At 40.8% G+C, this 21380-nt stretch overlaps 1 protein-coding gene across 1 annotated transcript; it reads left to right on the top strand.

The window, feature by feature from the left end:
* Nucleotides 1-2006: 2006 nt before the first annotated feature.
* LOC129081783 (uncharacterized) lies at nt 2007-11311 on the top strand. Its single transcript, XM_054587449.1, has 2 exons — nt 2007-2421; nt 10971-11311. The coding sequence occupies exons 1-2, from the start codon at nt 2171-2173 to the stop codon at nt 11197-11199; spliced, it is 480 nt and encodes a 159-aa protein (XP_054443424.1). The 5' UTR covers nt 2007-2170; the 3' UTR covers nt 11200-11311.
* The last annotated feature ends 10069 nt before the right edge of the window (nt 11312-21380 follow it).

Raw genomic sequence — 21380 nt, 5'->3', positions numbered from 1 at the left:
ACTTTTGTCATCTGAATTATTGCTTATCATTATTAAGGGACTTTCGGCTGGTCAGTGAGGTGCATATGTATCTGATGGACATTTGAGGCGAAATGCTCCAGGAATGGGGAACATGTCTGCAGTAAAAGCAAAGGGTTCGAATGAGCTACAGTGACTGATGTGTTCATTTCAAAATCCCAGGGAATGTGAGTGGTCAGTTAGTACGTATGGCAAGTATATTCAAAGAGCAAAGCCCAGCAACGGAAAGGAATCTTAGCGTTGCAGTCATCGTGATGCCTAGCGTGTCTGCGTATTTAAAATGTTTATTAAGTCACCGTTCTTTCATCCCTCTAAATCCCGATTTCAAAGACATATCTGGGCAGTGTTGACTTCCTGTCCATAGAGAAACCCACCAAGATTCATAAAACCCATCACCTGCCTATGTGTTTTTTAAGTACCCGTGGGATATGGAACAATTGGGCAGGGAACTGCATTGTGGTCTCTTCACTCCTTTCGCCCTTTCCTCTCCTTTTAGAAAAGATGATACCTGATCTCCGTGTCTAGCAGGCTGAGGATTTTTTTGTGTTTGTGGAATATAATGTCTGGCCTTCCCCCTGACCTGCTGGCGTATTTTTGGTCTCATTAGTAGTCAGGGAGATGCCTCAGTGCATCCGGTGCTGCGAGTCAGAGACGAGAAACACTACAACGGCGCGAGGGAGAGTGCACGCGACGACGTGAGGCGAGAGGCTGGTCTCCGAGACAGGGAAGGACCTGAGAACTGACAGGACCGCAGCTTTGTATGCAGGAGCCTGGGAGGGCGGGGGCGCGGCGGGGGAGCCAACGGGATTCTCAGAGAGGGAGGAAGGCCGTAGAGGAGCTAAAGGTGATTAGAGGGGGATATCGATTCCTTGCTCTGCCAGAGACTGAAGCAGGCACGCGAGGAATCCGCACCAGGGCTGGCACAGGGGCCGCCGCCTCCTGTAACCAGACACGCGGCTCGCCGGGAGCCGGCGAGAGCCGAGAAGAAAGGGGGCAGTGTGGTCTCGGGGAATTCGGCTGGTCGCTGATTTGTGCCTGATGCTTGCTGTCCGTCAGCAGCCTCCCTCACAATCTTTTTTTCTCCCCCTTTTTTTTCTTGCCTTCTCCTTCTTCACCGAAGCCTAGGGGAGCCAGTAAAGATTAAATGTGCCTTCTCAAAGGCAGCCACTTCATGCTGCTATGTCGAAAGGGCCATTATGATTTTTATTTTTAATAGTAAAAGGAAGAGGGGGAGAGGCAGACTGCGAGAGCGGGCAGAGGAGGCAGGCTAGGTAGGATGGGGACGGGCCAGCTTTCCTGAGAGAAGGGAAGGGAAGGGGCGGAAAAAGGAGCGGCCGAGCCGAGGACTGTGCCTGCGACGACCCGCGGAGGTGAGGAAAGTCTCCGCGCCGCGGTGGGGGTGGGGCCGCCGCGCAGCCCGCGCCGAGGGGACCGAGCTTAGCGTCTCGCGGCGCGATTCCGTTCCGAAGAGGGGAAGGATGGGGGAGAGGCCGGAGCTTCGCCAGCTTTAGTTGCATCTGGAAATAGATACGGAATATTTAGCCTTTCACGGAGGGAGGCCCCCTCCGAGTGTCTTCCTTGAGGGGCTGCTTTGTCATTCTCTTTGACCAGCCAGCCCTCTATCTACCTTGCTCAGACTGGAATAAAAGAAGAAAGAAAAGAGAAAAGAAAGGCAGAAAGAAAAAGGGAAGAAAAAATTTTAAGGAGTCATCTCCCCACCCACTTCCCCTCCTTTTCGTTTCATTTTTGGACGCGTCACGGGAGCCAGCCGTCTTCACGTCGCGCAGCTCGGCGTCCGGCGGACGGGCCGCGACCATCAGGTACCTCACCGGTAGCTGCCCGCGAGGACGCCGGGGCTGCGCCGCGGGCTCGGCCGGAGCCCTGGCGGGCCGGGCCAGGCCCCACGGCGGGCCGGGCGGGCGGGAGCGCCGTCTCCGCGCCCCCCCCGCCCCGCCGCCCCCGCCTCGCGGCTGCCGAGTGACAGCCCGGGGCTGGCTTCGTCTGGGACTTGGCCTTGGCCGCCGCCGAGCGGCCGATGCCCGCGGGGCCCGTCGGCGGGACGGGCGGAGTGCGCGCGGACGGACGACGAGGAGGACGAACATTTTGAACGCCGCTCTGGGGAGGTTTCGCATTCTTTAGTTAAAAAAAAATAATGACGGAATATTTTCAAAATTTGACCGGCCCCAGTCCTTCCCCCCGGCCCCACCACAGCCGCCCTCTTTCCTCCCTGTGTGCTCGAAGCCGCGGGCAGAGCCGCGCTCCCCAGGCCCCGCGTGCCGCGGCGCCCCCGCCCCCGCGCGCCCCGCGCTCGCGCCCGCGCCCCGCGGCGACGCCGCGCCCAGAGCTCGCGTTCCCGGCTCGGACGGCGCGACCGCGGCGGCTGCCCGCTCCTCCTCCAGCCGGGTGAGTGCGAAACGCCGTTCCTATTTACACTTTTTCAGCTTCCAAGTCCTCCTTCTGCGTCCCCAGCGTCTCAGAGCCTGCTTTCGCTAAGTCTGTCTGTGGCATGCTTCCCCGGGGGAGAGAGATGCCTCGTTCTCTGTAGTCATTTCTGCGAGTCGTAAATTAAATCTTGGAAGAGACGTTTGATCCTCATTACAGACCATGGTTTTAAAGACATGGCATTTCTGAGTCTATTCGTATTATTTTCCATTTTAGTAAACAGCTTGGCCAAAGCTGTAAAGAGGTTTCTCTGATGTTCTCAGGATTGTATGTTCAGGTATGTATATGTGGCCGCAGACGGTGCGTGTGTGCGTGTGGGGGTGTGTGCATTTCCACTACACTGAGGTGGCATCTAAGTCTTGTGACCCGAAGGGAGCGGAGAGGCTACGGGAGCACCCTGCCACCTGTTTGTCGCCTTTTAATCATGACGCCAGAATAGAAATTGCCTGTCATTCTTTTTCTGCTTTGTTTTGTCTCAAGAAAGAACAATTTGTTGCGCTCCTCTCAATCCCTGAGACCCTAACTTGTGATGTTTACCGTTTAAATCCACGGGTTAGGCTCTTGGGAGCTGCGAGTGGTGCTTTAGCATCCTGGAAATTTGGTGGAACTTTCTGCTTTAAAGCAAAGACAAAAGAAAGGAAAGTTTGTCTGGAGTGATGGAGTGCATCTCTGAGGTTTTCACTGTTGGATGGGATCAGGTGATCAGAAAGTGGCAGCTTCTGGGTTCCTGTGGAAGGGAGCCCCTGTTCTGTGGCCGCGGCGTTCTGGCTGCTGTCTGTGCGCGCGGATGTCCCGGCCGCCGAGGCTCGCGGAACTCGTCTTCCAGGGTCGCTTCCGGAGAGCCGCGGGCAGGGCTCTCGGGGCACAGCGGAGCGGCTCGGTACCTGCGCTCGGCCGCAGGACGGGTCCGCGGGCGTCCCAGCATGCCCCGTGCTTCCAACTTTTAAACTCAACAGTTGATCCTAAAATTGTGCCCAGGTACAGTGGGCATGTGGACATAGTATAGATTCAGTGCCCACACATGTGTAGCCTATATGGTTAGATGGGGAACACAGACATAGATGGGGGTGAACCAGTAGTTGGGGCAAAAATATCGATAGGCTAAAAATTTTACTCTTGTTATTCTAGGCGAAGGTTGGAATTCATGGTATTAATAAAGACTAAATTTGTATTTCTTTGCAAGACCTTAAATAAAATAAAAGGAGAGAAATAGCCTCTTGCTTGGCATCTACTTTAAAATGCTATGCACAATGAATTTAAAAGTAATAGGGGTCAGAAATATATTTTCCATATATGTGTATAATAGGAAAATATAAAGCACACACACAAAATTACTGCATTCTTTAGGAGTAACTATGCCTATTACTCTTTGTTTAAAAATTGGAAAAAATTGTCAGGATTTAAATTCAATCCCGTGTAGTTACTTATAAGACCAAACTGTACATTTAAAATTATCTTCTTTTTGTTAGGATTACCTGCTTTGTAGTTTTCTGACAATGGAACATTTTTGTAACAGAATAATTTCAGTGATTTAGATCTATCTCAGAGTTAGAGAAGAGAAACGGCAATTTACCTTTCCTTTGTTGTGAAAAATTCCAATATACAATTTCATTTAAACAATTTTAGTGTTCTTGGGCCAACATTTGTCTTCTGTTTTTGGAAAATACCTAAATCAATCCAAGTTCAAATGAGTTTTTCATTTCAAGATTTTATATTGGTTGTAACCTTGTTTTATACTTGTAGTCAAAGGTTAAGGAAAGTCTTTTTTTCACCCGTTGTTTTCTTTAAGTATTCATTGCAATTTTAGTCATTGACTTCAGGTAATAGTCAAAGAACCGTTTTGTATCAGAAAACTGAATTGAGAAGATGAACTGTGGAACAATTGCACCATGCCTTTTGTTGAAACCTTTAGTGTACTTGTAATATTTAGTATTACTCTCCAGCCTTTGATAGTTGGAATGTGTTTCAAAGAAAAGTTATTTCATTTTCAAGTCATCTTTTGGTTTCTATAGAATGGATTAATGATTTTCCCCCATCTTAGCTGATGTGTATGCATAGGTATTTGGAAATGAAAATACATCTATTTAACTTATGGATCTATATTATCGCATGATTCGTATCAAATATTTGTAAAACATTTGGTGCTTTTTTGAAGTCAAAATATATCTTCAGTTAATTTTATGAAAATGTATGCATGGGTCAATAAAAACCTGTTAGATAAAATTCTTCTGTGATTTTTAATAGCAGGATAGTAATTTAATACAAGTGATAGTTTGTATTCCAAGGCATTCTTTTGGTTTTTTACATGTTTTCAAGTGGTTTGCTCATGTTCTGAGGTTGCTATCATACAACTGATCACTCAGGCATTTAGGAGTGCATAACGACACACAAGATTTTATATTTCAGCAGGGAACTGTTTCAGCGTAAGATAGGTTTCTCAGCACCCCTTCTTCCTCACTGAGCCCATCAAGTGAACTTCAGTGAAATGAATAACATAATTGGTGGTTGGTTCAATCACTACCAGTCTAGACTAGCCCAGACGCATCAATTAGAGGGGGCTGTCTTTTAAAGGGAGAGTGCAACCGAAACAAGCAGGGCATTATTGATACGGATCTTTAAAAGTGCAAATCCAGCTTGGCAGATAAAAAAAAATAAGGCGGGGAATTTGGGGGTGGGGTGCATTGCAGGAAGAAAAGAGAAAGAAAGAAGTGAACTGGAGCTTTGGGACACAGAAAGACAGGAAGCTGAGAGAAAAGGAGGGGATAATGAGTGAAATGCAATGCAGCACCTCCTTGGAACACAGTTACAATTCAGTTCACAGGGCATACTGGTTCACCATATTTTGAACCAGATTCTCTCCCCCCCTTCTTTTTTTATTCCTTTTTTGCCCGTTTCCCAAGAAGTACCAGCTCAAAAACAATGCAGTTGGAAATTTAGGAAGCTCTAGTGAGAATAAAGCCAAGTTAATATCAACCAGCCAAAACTCCTTTTGCAACATTTTTTCCCCCAAAGAAAAACACACACACACACAATGTTTGAGTTTCTAATCCCACCTTTTAAAAAAAATCAACTGTACTAATGAACAATACTCATTTTAAGTCCAGCAACTGGGAATTAATTTTATGGGCAAGACACCTTTAGGTAAACAGTTCATAGTTTTCTATTGAATACAGTAAAATTATGAAGAATGGAACAAAGGCTTTGGTGACTTGTTGGGGTGGGGGGTGGTTGATAAAAGAGGATTTAGAAAGCATTAGGAATATAACAAGCTCTGGGGAAAGAAAATGTTTAATTGGTATTAATTAAAACACTGCTAATATATTCTAATAAAATCAAATTTAACATTCTAAACTAATCCGCTTGATATGTCAAAGGAAAAGAAAAGTATTATCTTATTTGCATCTCTGCAATTCAAATGCATTTGCTCATTCAGCAGAATTAATTTTTATCACCAGCCTGTTTAATCTCCTCACAGATTTAGTCAAATTTATTCTTTCAAACTAAAAGGATCAAGGTAGGGAATCCATAAAGGTATTGGGAAGACTAGTGACTATATTTAGTACTGGCTTTATATTGTACTATGTTCTTTTCTCTTCCTTTACTATAACGAGGTGTGGGGAAAACGGTGAGATTGCAGCGAGAATGATGAATGGTTAATTTTTCCTGTCTCTCTTCCCTACCTTCCAGGTTATTTAGGAATTTCAGTTGCCAAGTTATAAAAGTGGCATTTATTTACATGGCTGATGTTGGTCTGTTGATTAATATCTAATTTATTTCTAATTTCAGAATCTATTTTATTGCAAATTCCTAATGAAAAAGGCTCTCATGCCAGAAACTAATTACCTTTCCTCAATTAGTTTCAACTGTAGTCCTCCTAAATGCAAGTGGGGAGGTGAATGTAAAATTTTATTCACCTAGAACTGAATCCTTTGTTTCATTTTTAAGTTAAAATTTCTACCGGAAAATCCACACTTTTATGAAATGACAAGTTTTATGCTCTTTATTGTTGAACTCTCACAGGGGATAAAATTGTCCCAAAATGACATCATTGCTAAAATGTTTCTCCTCTCATTAGTCTCTCCCATGACCATGATATCATATGTAAATATGTGCCTAACACCAAAAATAAATGGGCCAAATATATTGAGGACCACATTTGTATATTTCAGAAGTGAGCAGTTCTGCACACTATCAAGGAGATGTGAACTACTGCCTCAACTACTGATGATCCTGCCTTTTTGCTCCATTGCCTTTTTCAGTTCTTCAACGTAAAAGAGCAATTGCAGTTCAGTTTCTCATGTATTGTTCTATAATCCAGGCAATAAATGCTAATTAGTAATGCTCAAGGATCCAAGTACTCAGAGTAATTATCATAATTTACTTCTTCCTTGTTAAAAAACATTCCTTGCTGATTAAAAAAAAATTAAATTGTTGTTTTACCATTGCACTGCAGTGGAAATACACCGGAGAGATGTTTAAGGTAGGGCCATATATCGTTCTGGATTCATCCGGAGCCACCAACACGTGCCTCTTAGCTTATTCCAAATGGAATTGCAACTTAATTTCTAAAAAAGGAATTCGTGTAAATACATAAAGTTTTGCATGTGCACCAGTAATGTATGATTTTATTTTACAAACCCCAAGGCTCCTCCTTCTTGGCCCATCCCCTTTCTAAAATCACTTACAGAGCAGAACAAAGGAAACTGCTAACTATAGAGGCATCGTTGTGAACAGCAACAGCATGATAAAGTATGTGATATGACAACATATTTCATTGCACAAAAGTGCAGCTAATTAAATAATTAAAGAGTAACCCTAATTAGTAGACAGATCTTTAAGGAGGAATCAAGAAAATGGATCCAATCAACTTGAATAATATGCTCCATTCTCCAAGATTAGAAATATATATTTGGTTATTTGATGATTGGTTGATTTATACAGAAAGATGAGGACAAAAGCCTATTTCTCAAAATGGAGCTTTGATCGGGCATCCTCTTTAGGACAAATTAATTGTACATTTTATAAGAATAGAACTTAATGTAGTGCTCTCTTTTCAATAAAAGATATAACCTGTTATTCACTTGCATATTTGTCTTTTGTCAGTTGATCTAAGAAATCATCTAAAAATTATAAGCCCCTTAGTTTTTCACATCATTGCTGCAGGATATATATGAAGACTGCCCCACATTTTAAAATGAGGTTCATGTTGAAGATTGTTGCTTATTGCTGGAAGTAAATAAGAATACTATGCACAGAAGAAACAGAATAAAAAACCATGCCAAATATTATATTCGATGGAGACAGCCCCCTTGGCTTTATCTATCAAGGTTATAGTCTCAGGGTTCATTGTCCATGGGTCCTTTAAGGGAGAACTTCAGCTTTTATTTGAGGGTTGTTAGCACATTAGAGGAGTAATTCCCTTTGGATACTATACAGAAGGAGCCACCTGCAAAATGTTGATGCTCTTATTGAAATCTCAAGTGGAATCAGCTTTCAAAAAATTAGATATTAGATGCATCCGATATAATTTGCAATGTGTAATTATACTAATGTGCATATAGTTGTGTGTTGCTTTATATGTTGCCTATTTGAGACTTTTTCCCCCCATTTGGCATTTCTCATCACTTGACATGGTTACTGTGTAGAATGTTCTTCAAGTGAACTTTTAAACAAATTTCTTGTTAATTAATGTAAGAATAAAAGGACTCAATAGAATCTGTATTCTCATACCATAACAAATATGTGTAACCTAGATGTTGGCAATTGTGTCTAAAAAGTTATCATTGTGGATACTTTTGCATTATGTGTAAACTATTTGCTTATTTAATTTTAATCCTAACTTTGGGTAACTTGAAGTTAGGGAGAACATTAGAATAGTAAATATTATCTGTAAGAAATCTATTTGCTTTATTAAAATAATGAGATACAATGCCAGGGAAATAGCCTTAGGCAGAGATAATACTTTTAATTTAATCAAATTAATCAAAATCATAACAATAATAAACAACTTCTTTTCTAACTTTTTTCATTTTGCATGGCACGTGATGATGGATAACAGAAACCTTGCCCTAGATTACCTTTGCACCCACATCAGCTTCCCTTTTGGTGTCTCATTGTGGTGGGCACTTGGACTGCAACTCCCTCTCCTCAGAGCTGACCCTGGATGCTAGCAACTAAGGAGAAACCCAGGCAGAACAACAGCACGCTGACTGGTCAGCCAGGCCATTGGTACTTGCTGTGTGCTCAGTAGGTGATAATGCTCTTGATGCAAATTTGGAGAGTCATCGCAGTCAGGTCACAGAGAGACCGGGGCAACCCAATACAAGGGTCCCATTTATGCTCCCCCTTCAGGAGACAAAAGGGATTCCAAAGGAAGCTCGTGTTGAGATGATACAAGGTGTTACTCGTCCCATTAAGTAGGCATAGGCACCAAAGATGGCCAGTTGTTAATCATTTGACTCCTATAGTGGTTCACATATTTATACTACTTATTCTTCAAGTTTATTTTAAAAACGGGACCCCTATTATAAAAGAGACATTTGTATGGGCTATATCTAAGATACACCAGAGCAATACATTGTTTTACTTTTCATCTGGACTTTCTATTATTAAGCTACCCAAAAGAGTCACAAAAAAAATTGTGTGAAATATCTTCTCTTAATACAATAGTATTTTAATTTATTGACAAATGAATCTTAAACATGTGTAGCAAATGATTAAGCACCCCACCCTCCCACTCCATGTTCACAAAATAATGAATTCTAAATTCTGTAAAATGTATATTTTATTTAATGACTCATTTAGGATCAGTTATCACATGCTTGGTCAGGACAGAAAAAATAAAATACCTATTAATGATACTTAAAATAGGTTATTTTAGAGGTTTCAGGGGGAAAATTTAATATACCTCCCATCTAGAGAGCCAACGTCTTTAATGTGTTTAAAGTGTTTAGGGCAGAAGGCAATGATATGTGGTAGCATATCCCTTTTGGTGTACCTAACTCATTATGCATCTTCATTGTGCTAGCTTAATGAAGAGGCTGACAATAAAGGGTTTAGTTCAATTAAAATCCACCTGCAAAGTGTATTTCATTCATAACATCTTTTGTATAGTAAAAGAAACATTAATACAGCTCTTCCCAAACATCCCTGTCTGTAAAATGAGTGGGTTGGATTAGTTGGTCTCTAAATTCTTTTACAGCTCTAAGAATTTTTGAAGCTATTCTAAAGTAGAGTCTATTTGTACCAACAGTTGTTGTTTAAAGTTATATTTGATTCCACCTCCAGGTACTGTATTTACTAACATGTTGTTGTCTTGATGTTAAAACAGTCAAGTTCATTTTTAGGAAGGGCAGTGACAGAAAAGAGGGACAGCTGTAGAATGAAAAATGCTACACAAGGAGAGAAGGAAATTCTTGATATGGGTTCTAAATCCATTTCCTTCAACATTAACATAGAAAAAACCCAGACAAGCACCTGCCTTTCTATTTTAAGACCATATTTTTTTAGTTCTTATGTCTTCATGTAATTTCTTGCTGTATGGTTTGTTTTTTCCCCCATTGGGTTGACGTCGTTTGAGTTTCACATTTCCCTTTCCACTTCATTTATCTGAATCATGTTAATATTCCCTTCAAAAGCCTACAATAGTTATGTTAACACACCACATTTTCAAAATTAAATCTTAATATGTTCAAAACCTCCTGAAATTTTCTCCACCCCATTTTCTAAAACCACTTAAATATTTAATCTGTGTTTGAAGTAAGCAAGCCTGTTTCCCTGGCTTCCAAGTCTTTGAACTTGCTTGCAGGCTGCTTTCCTCCCTGCGCACTGTATCCCTCTGCTCCATTTCAGAAACCTTTCCTTTCCTCCTGGCTTTCTCTCCCTCCCACTGCCTTCATTCTTCCTGTCTCTTTTTTTGAATGCCTCCCTCCCTTTCTCCCTTCTTCCCTACCTTCCTTCCTTCTGACTTTACTCCCTTTTTCCTCCCTTCCTTCCTTTTGTTCTTTTATTGGCCACCATGTGTCATGCTCTGAGCCAGGAACTAGAAATACAAATCAAGGGATTGACATTATTTTCTAGCAGTTCTACTGACTTCACTCACTCCTGCATTGCTAAGCAATTATGTACCCACAATTATTTTATTTTGCATTTAGTCTAGATATTCAAATGTGTCCTCAGTGCCCTGTGTTCTCGTCGTTTTCCTACGTGTCCTATTTTAGTAAGTTGCCTGTTGGATAAAGATGAAGCCTTCCTTACGGAGTGTTTTCTCCCAGAGTGATTAGCGTGGCCCTCACACACACTCGAGCAATGCTGTTGCTCCACTGAGTCTTGAACGAGGTGAACAATAAGAAAGAGCCACATTTTTCTGGTGATGCAGCATTCCACTTGCAGTTAGGAATAACACGGTCCTAAAGCATCATTACATGTATTTATTTTTATTAAAGAGTCAATGTGATAACTTTCTGTGACATGTTCTGAATTTTTTTTAGTTGTGTTGATGTTCCTTTCAGCTGGTCCTTTAGCCTCCCCCAGGAATGTCTCCCCAGTGAAAGGGCAGAGCCTGAGGTGAGAGCCGCACCAGTGGACGCTCCAGCCAGCGCTGAAGTTCAAACACAGCCATCACCTGAAGACCCCTCTCCTGCTCAGCAACACACCCAGATGCAGTTCCGGCCCCTAGAACTCTCACAACAATGGCATTTTTTTTTTCCAGAAACAGACAAACTTAATAATGTCATCTAGATTTTTAATGAGCCAAAGACTTTTCCTTCCTCATTTGTATTCCTCTGCTTGCATTTAAATTTAGTGTGATACTCATTTTTAAAATCCTTCCTAATATAAATATGCTTATTAATGCACCAATTTTTAAAATGGAAAATTTCACAAATGTGTTAATGTTTTTAAGGATCAAAATTAATGCTATAAGTAGATTAATTTTTAGCCACAGACAGAGTTTGATCCTAAGAGTGACCTAAGGACTGTAAAGGACGCTTGAAATAACAAAGTGGTCAGAGGCAGTCAGAGAGATGAAATACTGATGGAAAGTTATAGAGCAGGGCAGAAATACCGCATTATGCCACCTGATACTAACCCATCACCATTCCTTTCAATAGGCAAGCTAGGTTCTGTGAGATACAGGCACTACCTCTAAAGAGTTTAAATCTAGTCAGACAGAGGTACATAAACTTTTGAAAAGATAAGTAACAAATTGGGTCGACAGATGGAAAGACCAAAACAAAACAAATGATTTGAACAAGGAATTCAGAGGAGGTCAGCACAAGCTTGATAATACTGGTTTGTTTAGGGAAGAAAGTTCCCCTAAGGACAACATTATAAGCTGGATCTTACAGGATGTTTAAAAATTAGATAAATGGAAACAAAGGAGAAAGTGGAGTCTTTCAGATAGAGGCATTATTGTGTGAGCAGAGCCATGAGGAAGTAATCTACAGGGTGAGTTTAGGGAATTCTGAACACACACATCTAGTTGACTTCCCTCCATACACTTAATGCCAGTGTGTACATACATACATGGTGAGGACTCCACCTGCACGTGTTCCCCTCTCACACCAGGTGTGGCCTGGAATTACAGTTGTATTTCTTTGCCATTAATGCAAGTGGGAGAGACTGGTAATAATATGTGAAGTTGTAATTTCTCTGTTAACTTAATAATAGTTGGTATTTATTGAATTCTCACTATATGTTAAATATATATATTATCTCAAACTCCACAATCCTGCAAAATAAGTATTATATCCATTTTATAGATGAGAAAACTGAGGTTTAATGAGATTAGGAAACTTGCCCGGCCTAGATATGCAGGGATCACGTTCGGAACTGCGGTCACCAAGCTCGTGATCTAAGGTGGCATTTCCGCCCTGCGCCACAGGTGTTCTTAAAATGTGCAACACCTGTCTTTTTTAGAGAGGGGGCACCAACCTCTTTTCCCTTAGATGGTCAAATAAAAAAAAAATGACAACAGCCAACATAACAATAGCTGCCTAGTGTGAATGAATCAAAATTATACCTGTTTGGTCAGAAATGGCAAAAAATGCATTTTTTGGTATGCTACAGAATTTTAGTAACTAGTTTATGTGTTCCATGATATGAAAAAGGTTAAAAATTGCTGATCTAAGGCATCAGGTTGCAATATTGCAGTTACTATATTACCGCTTCTGTATTGCTTGATATTTTTTTGCAGTAGACAAAAAGCTATTTAATTATCCCCTCAAATTTCTCAGATTTCTGGTTAAATTATCCTAGAGTGATAGAATGTATTTTTCTGATAGAAAATTATCAAGGAATAGAGCTTATCAGTATTTTAGCCTTTTTTTTTTGACAGACTTTGATGATATTCATCAATTTGGTCTCCATGAAGTCTCAAATTCTTGAAAAGCAGAAAATGGGACTGGGGAGCCAAAGGGCTATCAAGCGCAATGACTCTTCTAGAGATGCGATAACTTCATGGCGTTAGAGCGGCTTGTGAGACCGCGCGTTTGAGGGCGGCAGAGCCAGGCCCTGCAGTCGAACCTCAGAGGCCCTTGAGCTACTTCGCTCCACCTAAATAAAGTATGGACTTGAATTTGATCAGTCAAAACATTTTATCTGGGTGATTTGGGGGCATTGTACCTAGTAAATTGCCTCAAGTTTGTGTCTTTTTGGCTTACCATGTTAATGTGAAAAATCACTGGCTGTGAACCTAACATCTTTAGATCCAGAAATTATCTTGGTCCATCTTCCTAAAACACACAATGGCCCAAGTTATTTTGTACAATGTCTTAAATGATATTCTTAAGTTATTTGGAATTCTTAGTTCAACTAAACAAATAAGATCTCCTGAGTATTTTCTTAACCCATTTTTGTGCACAGTATGTATTTATAAGTGCTTCTGCAGGAATATTTACACATGACTGTTTCAATCATCCTTATATTTTTTAAAATATCAATGGTTATTTGCTATTTAATCCTTACTTATCCATGTCTCAACTCAAGAATACTTCAGCCATAGAAAGCTTGAACTGAGGAAAGCTTACTCTTTTTTACCAGCCCCCTTGCATTTAGTTGGTATTTAGTAAGGACTGATAACATGGTCAGCTGGAGAGATTCAAAACACATTTCTGTCCTGAAGGAGTCAGTGAAGCTGGGTTTCCTTCAGAACAAACCTCTGGACCCTTGGATGTACCTGTTACTGCCTGCTGTCCATTTCCCCTTAGACACCTGGCACTGTCAGACTTGGGTCTCCTCATGGTCTGGTTGGGTTCAATGTGATCATTGGCCATATCTCATACAGTTCTGATTAAATGAGTTCCTAATTTAACAGGGTTTTTTAAAAAAGCATCCAAGCACAAAATGTGACTTTGTTGACATTTTATGAGACTTTGTTGTATGTCCACTGAACCCCCAATAAAAGCAATATTGCATCAGCTGTGAACTCGTGTTGGTTTCTTGGAAGAAGATATTCTCATCATTTGTTTGTTTTCACTAGCGTATATCAAAGCTATCTGGAGAATCCAGGAAGAGCAAATAATCTATTATGATAGGAAATTTTTAATATAGAGACAATTTCTAAATGACCCCATGCTGCCTTTCAAGAAATGTCAGTCAGTATCATCTACCAAAGTCAGAAACCAAGGTGTGATCCTTGTCTCTTGTCACCTGCCATGGTCATTCAGGAAAACACTTTTGACTTTGTCATCTTTTTGTTCTCAAATAAGTCTGCTTCTCTCCACCATCTGTGTGAGCACAGTTAAGACAATCCTCACTCCTCATCTGGACTCCTGCATCCTGCCTCCAGCTTCCCTCCACGCTGCCATGTGGCAACCAGAGAAATTTCTCCAGACCACAAATATGATGGTATCATCCACACTTCGAAATGTCTTACTCACTCCCCATTAGCCTTGAAATACCATGATACCTGGAGCCTTTCAAATGCTGGATCCTGGCTCAGCACCACTCTCTGGACTAGTCAAGTCCTTTTCCCCACTTCCTTATCTATATTGGAGCTATACCCACTTGCCTTTTCCTAATGCCCTGTTTTTTTGTTTATTTTTATTGTTTTTTCCGTTTCCAGTCAGTCCCCTTACATCCCTCCCCCACAGCAACCACCACACTGTTGTCCACATTCATGAGTCCTTTTTCCTTTTTGCTCAATCCCTCCACTGCCTAACCTCCCCCTACCCCATAACAGCTGTCCTCTGCTCTCCATCTATCTGTCTGTCTCTGTTTTGCTTGTTAGATCAGTTTGTTCATTAGATTCCACATATGAGTGAAATCATGTGGTATTGTTCTGTTTATATTCTGGGTTTTCTCACACACCAAAACCTTCTGTTCAGCACTCTCTCTGCTCCCCTTTCCAGATTCCATAGTGTGTCCTTCGGGCCTCATCCTGGAAGTCACTTCCTCTTGGAAGTCTTTGCCTCAGCCACCCTGCAGTTGGCCCAAGGTTACAGCTTCTCTCCTAGGTGCTTTTGTAGCGTCCTGTGCTTACCTCACATTAGTACTGACCACCCAAATTATGGTAACTTAATGTCAGTCTCCGTTTGAATATGCGATTCTAGACATGCCTCGTTCAATAGGGCAGTCACTCTCCATATGTGGCTCCTTCAATTTAAGTTAATATAAAATGCAATTAAAAATTCAATTTCTCAGGAGCACTGACCACATTTTAAGTGTCCAGTAGCTACATGTGACTCGCAGTTACCCTCTCGAACAGCACAGATAAGGAACAATTACATCACCAAGAAAGTTGAACAGGACAATACTATTCTAAAAGACAAGTACTGTGTTTCATTTGTCACTTCATCGCCTAGAATTTCAGCCTTTCTTAACCACAGTGTGCCATCTGAACCACATAGCAAAACAGCTACAGCTGAGTGACTATTTTCTCAGTCCTACCAGAAATGATATATAACTGAAACTATTCTATATGCATAGAAAGTAAATTAGTTTATTACATATAAAGATGCCCAAAGTATTAGGTTTAATTCTAACGTAAAGCCCTTATTGAGAAAGTCTGTCATCGTCTATTACAGTGCTTGGCAAAATGTAAGTACTTTATAAGTGTTGGCTGAATAAATAAGTGACACATCTGGATACTTAGATATTTTCTTTTATTTATTTTTACCTAGATGTGTGGAGTCATATAGGAAACATGTCTTTAGATTCCAAAGGGCCTCCTCCCTAGAAGAGATGAGGATAGATAATTTTTTACTTTCATCCCAAGAATAGTTGAATTGTATCACTGCAATAGGATTATCCATTTTTTCACTTTTTTTTTAAACACTGACCAACAAAAATAGACAATTAAGTTGTTATTCAATGAGTAAAATCAAAGTGAAAATGATCAAGATAGATAACTGGATTTGATAAGGACTATTTTTTTTTTAGGGATTAGCCAAAGTTCACTAAAACTGTTAATTATTTCTTGAGCACCTACTATGTACCAGATACTTTGTTAGGTACTGGGGATATAGGAGAAAACAGGACACCGTTCTTTTGCTCACAATGAAACAACGTTAATATCATTATTTCACTTCCTCTCTGCATTGTACCCAAAGCAGGAGTTCTTAACCTTTGCTGCACATTGTAACCACGTGGGAAATTAAAAACAATACTGATACCTGAGTCCTTCCTCAAAAGACCGATATAATTGGTGTGGCCATGGCCTGGGAATTTTTATTTTTTTTAAAGCTCCCCAGGTGATTATAATGTGCAGCCAAAGTTGAGAACTATTAACCTGTGGGGATATAATCTTAGGGTGAGGTCAGAGATGAAGAGTTTTGGTACTCCTGATTGATAGCATATTAGAACCAAAAAGAGAAAGTTTAAAATGGTCTGTTTAGCATATCCTCATTTTACTTTTTATTTCTCAGTATATAAGCTGATACCTAAGAGCACTTAGTTGTCCAGGCAAACAGCCAGTTCATGACTGAGATAAGACCTGACACCAGGTTTCTGACTATAACACAGTGATTTTTTGGCCACCATGAGCTGTTTCTGGAAAATGGAAAATATAATTATGTTCAAATCAAGAGACAACTAACATACGCTGTGGTCATAATTTTTTAAAGCAAGAATTAAATTTGGATCAATTTGTATCCCATGCACTCAATGTTTTTGTGTAATCAAATGTGAATATTACAGATTTACTTTGTTAGGGTGCATCATTTTTTGACAATGTACATGTTATATGCATGTGTTTTTGTGTGTGTAAAGATGTAAACAGTTCAGTTCTTCAGGAGCCGTAACCATATTCTTACAAATTCAAAAATCAATATACATATGTTAAACTCCTCAAATAACTAGAAAGACCATTTTGCTTTTAAACTTGAACTACTCAATGGCAGAAATAATAGTGGGAGGAAAAAAGAGTGCATTGTGCTCTCTCATTCTCTGTTCTCACTTCCCTTAGTACATGGCATTCCCTGCAGTGTAACATTTCACAGTACAGGTAAAAGTGGCCAGTCTGTCCCTGTGAAACATAATTACCATAAAAAAGCGAGCTCTCTTAGCTACCACCACCATGCATTTTTAGATCCTACTGATGCATCAAGAAAATCCAGGAACTATACATCATTTAGTTCTCTCTTCATCCATATAAGATCACATAGTGCACATGTGCCGATCCATTTTTTTAAGCATAAAAATAAAACTAATGTTCACACACTTCCTTCAAAATGCATATCAGTGTTTGAGAGCCTACACAATTGGGAAATTCTGTTTTATTTCTATTCCAAATCCCTCACACTGTCATATAATCCCATTTTCTCTTGTTCGCTATGGAGAAAAAGAACAGTTGGTCTCCATTCTTTCTAAACTCAATCCCTTCAACTCCTTAAGGACACCTACCTACCTTCCAGCGTTCTCTTCTCTGGAGTAAATAATATATAACTTTCCCATCAGGAAAATGTCTCTCTTGCATTGTACACATTCACTGCCGTATCACACATACTTATTCTCGTCACATAACATTCATAACCAAAACAAGCCCAGGCCAAGAGCAAAACAAACAAATGTATCATTGTTTTCATGAATGAAGTTACAGATTCAATAATAGATACTGAATACATGGTTGTGAATGATAATCTTCCAATAATTGTGTGCCAAAATTATCATAATTTCTTTTAGAAAGTATTGGCAATCTGTTGCTTTTGGAGAGGTGAACTAAAAATCCAATGATTAGGTTTCAATTTCCTTTGCGTAAGTTCTCCCCGAGCCCGGCCGTGGAATATTCCATTCAGCACTGCACAGCGGGGGCCACCATCGCTTTGACAAAAATAGATACTGTATTGGAACATTCAGTCAATGGAGTAATTCAATTGTCTGAACATTCTTTTCTGCTTTGTCATATACATTTGAATAAATCCCAAATATTGTCAAGCTATCCAATTGTACCAAGTGTAGCTAATAACATGAAGTTACCAGATGCAATAAGAATATCGTAACATGCAAGCCCTATAATGCATCAACATTTGGTTTGTGTATATTTTTAGGTTACTGCATTTTAAAGGATACTGAAAACTAAAAAGTGGATATTTAGCAAAATCTTGGTATTATCAACATTCTGTTAGGATATTCACTTTTCACAAAGGGAACTGTGGGAGGTGGTACTCTGCTTAACTGACCAAGGAGTGCTGGCATCTGTTAACCCCAAGGGCGACCCTGCGTAGCCAGCAAAGTGTGGGATGATAAATTATTGTATTATTTCTGTTTCGCTGCCAGTTTGCTGGCTCTCCATTCAGGAGGCTCAGATAATCACATTTTAAACTCATTTGACAGTTCATGGTGCCAAGATTTCAGACAAGCTAGTCCTGGAAAAGATGGTGTGTATGTGTATGTGCTTGTGTGTGTGATTATTGTTACCAACTGAAATGTGTAACGCCCCTTATGCATGCATTGGCAACCGGCTGTTTCGACACTGAGGGATTTGTCGCCCTCAGTGGCGTGGCAGAGCCCGCTAAATCTTCACAAGGCTGAAGAGCTGTAGCCACGGCGGTGAGTCAGATGCAGCAGGACGGGGGTCCCGAAGGGGCAGGCACGTGCCCAGCGAGGAGAGTTCAGGATGATGCTATTCAGGTTGATCCACTAGTAAGAAAACGTTTGCGACACGAGGCTTAAACTTAGCTCTGATTATATCTTTTGTGCCTAATTACTTAAGTCACTTAAGTTAGTCCATCAGAAAAGTTTCCCTTTAGATGTTTCCTCTCAACCGTCTGGTTATTATCCCTCAGGATATTAACTGCCAAAGGACCAGGATTATTTCCTGACCCCAGGTAAACCTGTTCAGTGTTAGATTTGTAATAAACTCAAGGACAAAAAAAGAACCATTTGTTTTTGCTGATGTTTAGAGTGGTTGCAATGTTTGCCGCAGTGATCATGAGAAGCACACAGTTATCACTACAAGGGGTTACGCATTGCATTGAAGAGAGTGATATCATATAGCAAATGGTACTGGGATGGAGAAAACCAAAAGGTAATGGAATTGTAATGCACAAGTGAGGTCATCACCATTTCTTTTTTAAGATTTTATTTATTGATGGATTTATTTATTTATTTGAGAGGGGCAGGGAGGGAGAAAGAGAGGGAGAGAAACATCAATGTGTGGTTGCTGCTCGGGCAACCCCTACTGGGCATCTGGCTCACAACCAAGGCAGGTGTCCTGAATCGAATCGAACCAGTGACCCCTTGGTTTGCAGTCCAGCGCTTAATCCACTGAGCCACAGCAGCCAGGACATCACCATTTCTTATGTCCAGAGTTTTCTCTTACTCTGCCCATAGAGTAATAATGGTAGATTTAGTGGAAAAGCATGACCTAGTCAATAGTATGATGATCACAATACCTTGAAGACACCTAAAGGAGGAACCTTAAAACGGCCCCATTCACTTCGAACATGATTAAGCACTTGCTCTCAAAAAGTACTGCCATGATTACAGAATAATTGATTTATGGCTTTGAAATGCACTCAGTGTACTTGAATTAACCAACAAATGGTCTCAGTCCACTTTAAGCAGAATTTTAGAAAATGCATCAGATGGTGAATGTGAAAAGTTATAGTTAAATATTTTTGTGAATCAAAGTTCCCATGTCCTGGATCTAACTTCATCAATAACTATTATTCTTAAGTTCTGAATTTCAGTTAGGTCTTCTGTAAAATAAGAAACATTGTAGTGACTAGTTCTTATTTTACGAAGATATTGAAAATAAATATGATACAATGTTTTTAAAATCCTCTTACTGTTTTTAATATACTCTCCTTATCTTTAACTTTTGACATTTTAATTAAATGTGTCTTGGTGTGGGTCTGTTTTGGTTCACCTCATTTGGAACTTTCTGGGCTTCTTGGGTCTGAGTCTGTTTTACTCCCCAGGCTGGGGAAGTTTGCAGCCATTATTTCTACAAATCCAAAGATTTCTCTCTCTCTCTCTCCCTTTCTCCTTCTGTAAGCGCTTTATGCTATCTTCACTTTTAAAATTCTTTTTTTTCATTTTTGCTGCTTTCGTTGGGTGAGTTTCACTGCCTTGTCTTTGATTTGCTGATCCTTTCTTCGCTGTCTAGTCTGTTGTTGAACCTCTCTATTGTATTTTAAGTTCATTTGTTTTTATTTTTTAGTCTGTGACGTCTACTTGGTATTTTCTTATATTTTCCATCATTTTCTTGAAGTTTTTACTATGTTTATCCAGTCTTCTCCCTAATTCGGTGAGTATCATTATGACCACTACGTTGATCTCTTTATCAGATAAATTACTTATCTCCATTTCATTAAGGTTTTTTCCCTGAGGTTTTATCCTGTTCTTTTGTGTGGAACATATTCCTTTGTCTGCTCATTTTGTCTGACTCCCCGTGTCGGTTTCTACACAGCAGATGGAACAGCCGCTCCTTCCAAGCTCGCGGGCGTGGCCTCCTGTGGGGGGAGCCGTCCTGCAGCCCGGCGCTGGGCCTCTGCTGCCGCTCCAGTGCCTGTGCCCATCCCGGTAGCCGTTACATTTTCATGGCTCTCAACAGCTGAGAATGTGTCAAGACTGTCAGCATCCCTAAGGGGAGAATATCGGCACGTAGATTTGCTGCTCTTCAGGCAGCAGCTTTTCAAACTCCATAAATGTATGCAGCACTGTGAGACAGCAAGTGTGTCCTCGCGGGCCAGGCGATCTGGCAACGCCCCGGGAGGCAGTTGCAAAAGGCGCGGCTCCAGATGAATGTACAGGTGTGGACAAAATTGGTTTACCGTTATAATACCAATAAGTAATGCACTAATAAATAAGAATATAAGAGTAAACTCTGTTTTGTGTACTCACAACTGTGCGCTCACTTTTGCTTAGTCTTGTATAATCTGTTTTCTGGGAGATACCAATGAGCTGGAGCAAGGAGAGGGCAGAACCAAGGTGGCACGCACAGCCTGTGTCCCCTGAAAACAGCTCCGCAGTCCACTGGGGGTGTGCTAAGATGGAAACCTCCCCTCAGGCCAAACCTCCGGGACAAGCAAGTAGGCGGCCTTTCCAGAAAGCCTGGGAGGTGCGCCACAGCCTGCTGTCTGCACAGGGCCCCGGGCTGGCAGCCTGCCAAGAATCGCCTTTCTGTCGGGCTAATTGCAAAGTCTGACGGGCCGCTGGAGTATGAGACCCCCTGGACACCAGAGCCAGGGGATCAAAGTTATATATGTTGGTTTTTAACTGTGCAGGTTAGTAGAGAAGAGTAGGAATGCAGATGTTAAAAAAAATTAATACAGTTTTTCAGAGTGCACTTTTGATATATCCTTCAGCCAAATTTCCCTTTGGCTTCAAGATCTATAAACTTTCAAAAATGAAGAAGCCATAGAAGCTATCTGGTCTATCTTTTGCTTGAATTTTCTCTGTCGACTATAATGTACCACCTTGTGGGTCAGCAATTCTATCTTTGGACAAATAGTTTAAACACTTTTTCTTTACATTGA

The sequence above is a fragment of the Pteronotus mesoamericanus genome, unplaced genomic scaffold, assembly GCF_021234165.1.
Source record: "Pteronotus mesoamericanus isolate MK-2021 breed Mesoamerican mustached bat unplaced genomic scaffold, CSHL_Meso_final contig_123, whole genome shotgun sequence".
NCBI lineage: Eukaryota > Metazoa > Chordata > Mammalia > Chiroptera > Mormoopidae > Pteronotus > Pteronotus mesoamericanus.
This window is presented reverse-complemented; position numbering and strand designations above follow the sequence as displayed.